Source organism: Crocuta crocuta, unplaced genomic scaffold (genome assembly GCF_008692635.1).
Source record: "Crocuta crocuta isolate KB4526 unplaced genomic scaffold, BGI_CrCroc_1.0 scaffold443, whole genome shotgun sequence".
NCBI lineage: Eukaryota > Metazoa > Chordata > Mammalia > Carnivora > Hyaenidae > Crocuta > Crocuta crocuta.
Genome location: NW_027529446.1, coordinates 637441 through 638999, shown reverse-complemented (window position 1 = coordinate 638999; position 1559 = coordinate 637441). Strand labels below are relative to the sequence as shown.

At 68.5% G+C, this 1559-nt stretch overlaps 1 protein-coding gene across 1 annotated transcript in view; it reads right to left on the bottom strand.

Annotated features, from left to right (window-relative positions):
* MIDN (midnolin) overlaps nucleotides 1-1559 on the bottom strand; it is a 20491-nt gene that overhangs the window by 13937 nt on the left and 4995 nt on the right. Inside the window, exons 4-5 of the mRNA XM_077760601.1 lie at nucleotides 549-636; nucleotides 306-368 (exon numbers count right to left, since the gene is read on the bottom strand). Of these exons, the coding sequence (XP_077616727.1) occupies nucleotides 306-368; nucleotides 549-636 (151 nt within the window). The remainder of the gene's footprint in view (nucleotides 1-305; nucleotides 369-548; nucleotides 637-1559) is intronic.

Genomic DNA, 1559 nt, shown 5'->3' with positions numbered 1-1559 from the left:
GCCCCTCAGTGGCCTGGGCCTGGGGACCCAGGCCCTGGTGTGGGAACGGGGGCCAAGGTCACCCCCGCAGGCAGGCTTGTGAAAGCCCAGCCCCCTCCCCCACGGCAGCCACCGTGGGAGAGAAGGCCCTCAAGGTCAGGTGGTGAGTGCTGGGGGTGGGGGGGGGAGGAAGAGGAAGCTGGGTGACCAGGCCACACTGGCAGGAAGGCTGGGTGGCGCGCCCCCTCCCTCCCTGAGGGTCTCCAGGAAGCACAAACACGCCCAGGCCCTCACCCAGGGCTGGGACGGACCAGTGAGGGTCTTACCTGGGTCTCTGTCAAGCTCTCCAGGGCCTGCATCACAGACTGCTCTGGTCTTGAGGCCTGCGACTGCAAACACAGAAGCTGCTTTGAGCGTGCGCTCTGGTCAGAGGGCCCGGGCACTGGGGCGGGGAGCCGCTTGCCGGCAGGGTCTACCCTGGCAGGGCGTGTGCTGGGAACCGAGCTCTCAGGGGAGGGGGCTGCCCGCCTGTGCCAGAGCCTCTGGGGCACTGTGCCCCAGCCATTTACCATGAGGCCCGCCTCCACGGTGGGCACCAGCGTCAGCTTGCTGCCATCCCCCACGCCGAACTCCTGCAGCTTCCCCGAACTGAGCCGGCTGGGGGAGGAAGGAAGAGGGTGAGGCCAAGGAGACAAGGCAGGGACGCGGAAACAGAGGCCGGGAAGGGGGGGAGGGGGCTGTGCTCCTGGGGGACAGAGGGGAGCCCTTCCCACCCCTGTTCCTTCCTGGCCTTCCAGACCCTGGTCCTGAGGCTGGGGTGGGGTACGGGGACTGTCAAACATCTGGCCCTGAGAGCCCCCAGGCAAGTGGCTCAAACCTCCTTCCCCAAAGCCCCAACTCTGTACTGGAGCACCACCTCTGCACCTCAACAAAGCACTTTTTCATCATCCGGGCGCCAGTGTGCCCTTGCCGCCCTCTGCCACCCTCCCCTCACCCCAAGGCCGGCCCAGCCAGTAATTCAGCAACCCCGACCCGGGGCTCCTCTTTGTGGGCGCCACAGGGCTTAGCCTTTAGGGTCTTTTGCGGGGCCGGGCTCCCCCTCCTCTCTCCCTCCTTCTCCCTGGCGCAGGCCGCCGCCGCTCAGACAAAGGAGACCCCCCCCCACCCGCCCCTCCCCCACTGGGGCCCCTCCGCTGGGGATGGACAGTGCGTGTCCCTGGAGGCCCGCGGGGGGAGTGCTCCCCGGTCTGGAGGCGATTTAAATACCAGGGGGGAGGGGGACGCTGCGGGAATGCTCGGTGGTTAGAACAAAGGGGGGTAGAGAGACGCAAGTGGGGGAAGAAAACAGCCAGACATAGAGGGGGACACCGAGCAGATGCGGAAACCAGCGGGAACGCAGGCAGAGAGGGAGGTGGCCGCGCCCCCCACCCCCGCAGCCGGGACCCCCACGCTGACCCGGGACTGCTGCCTTCCCGTGAGGGGAGGGGGACCGCCCTCGCAGCCGCCTTTGTGCAGCGACCCCAGGCGGGGGAGGGGGCCGAGGCAGGCAAGGCCGAGCAGAGGGCGCCCGAGAGCCCGCG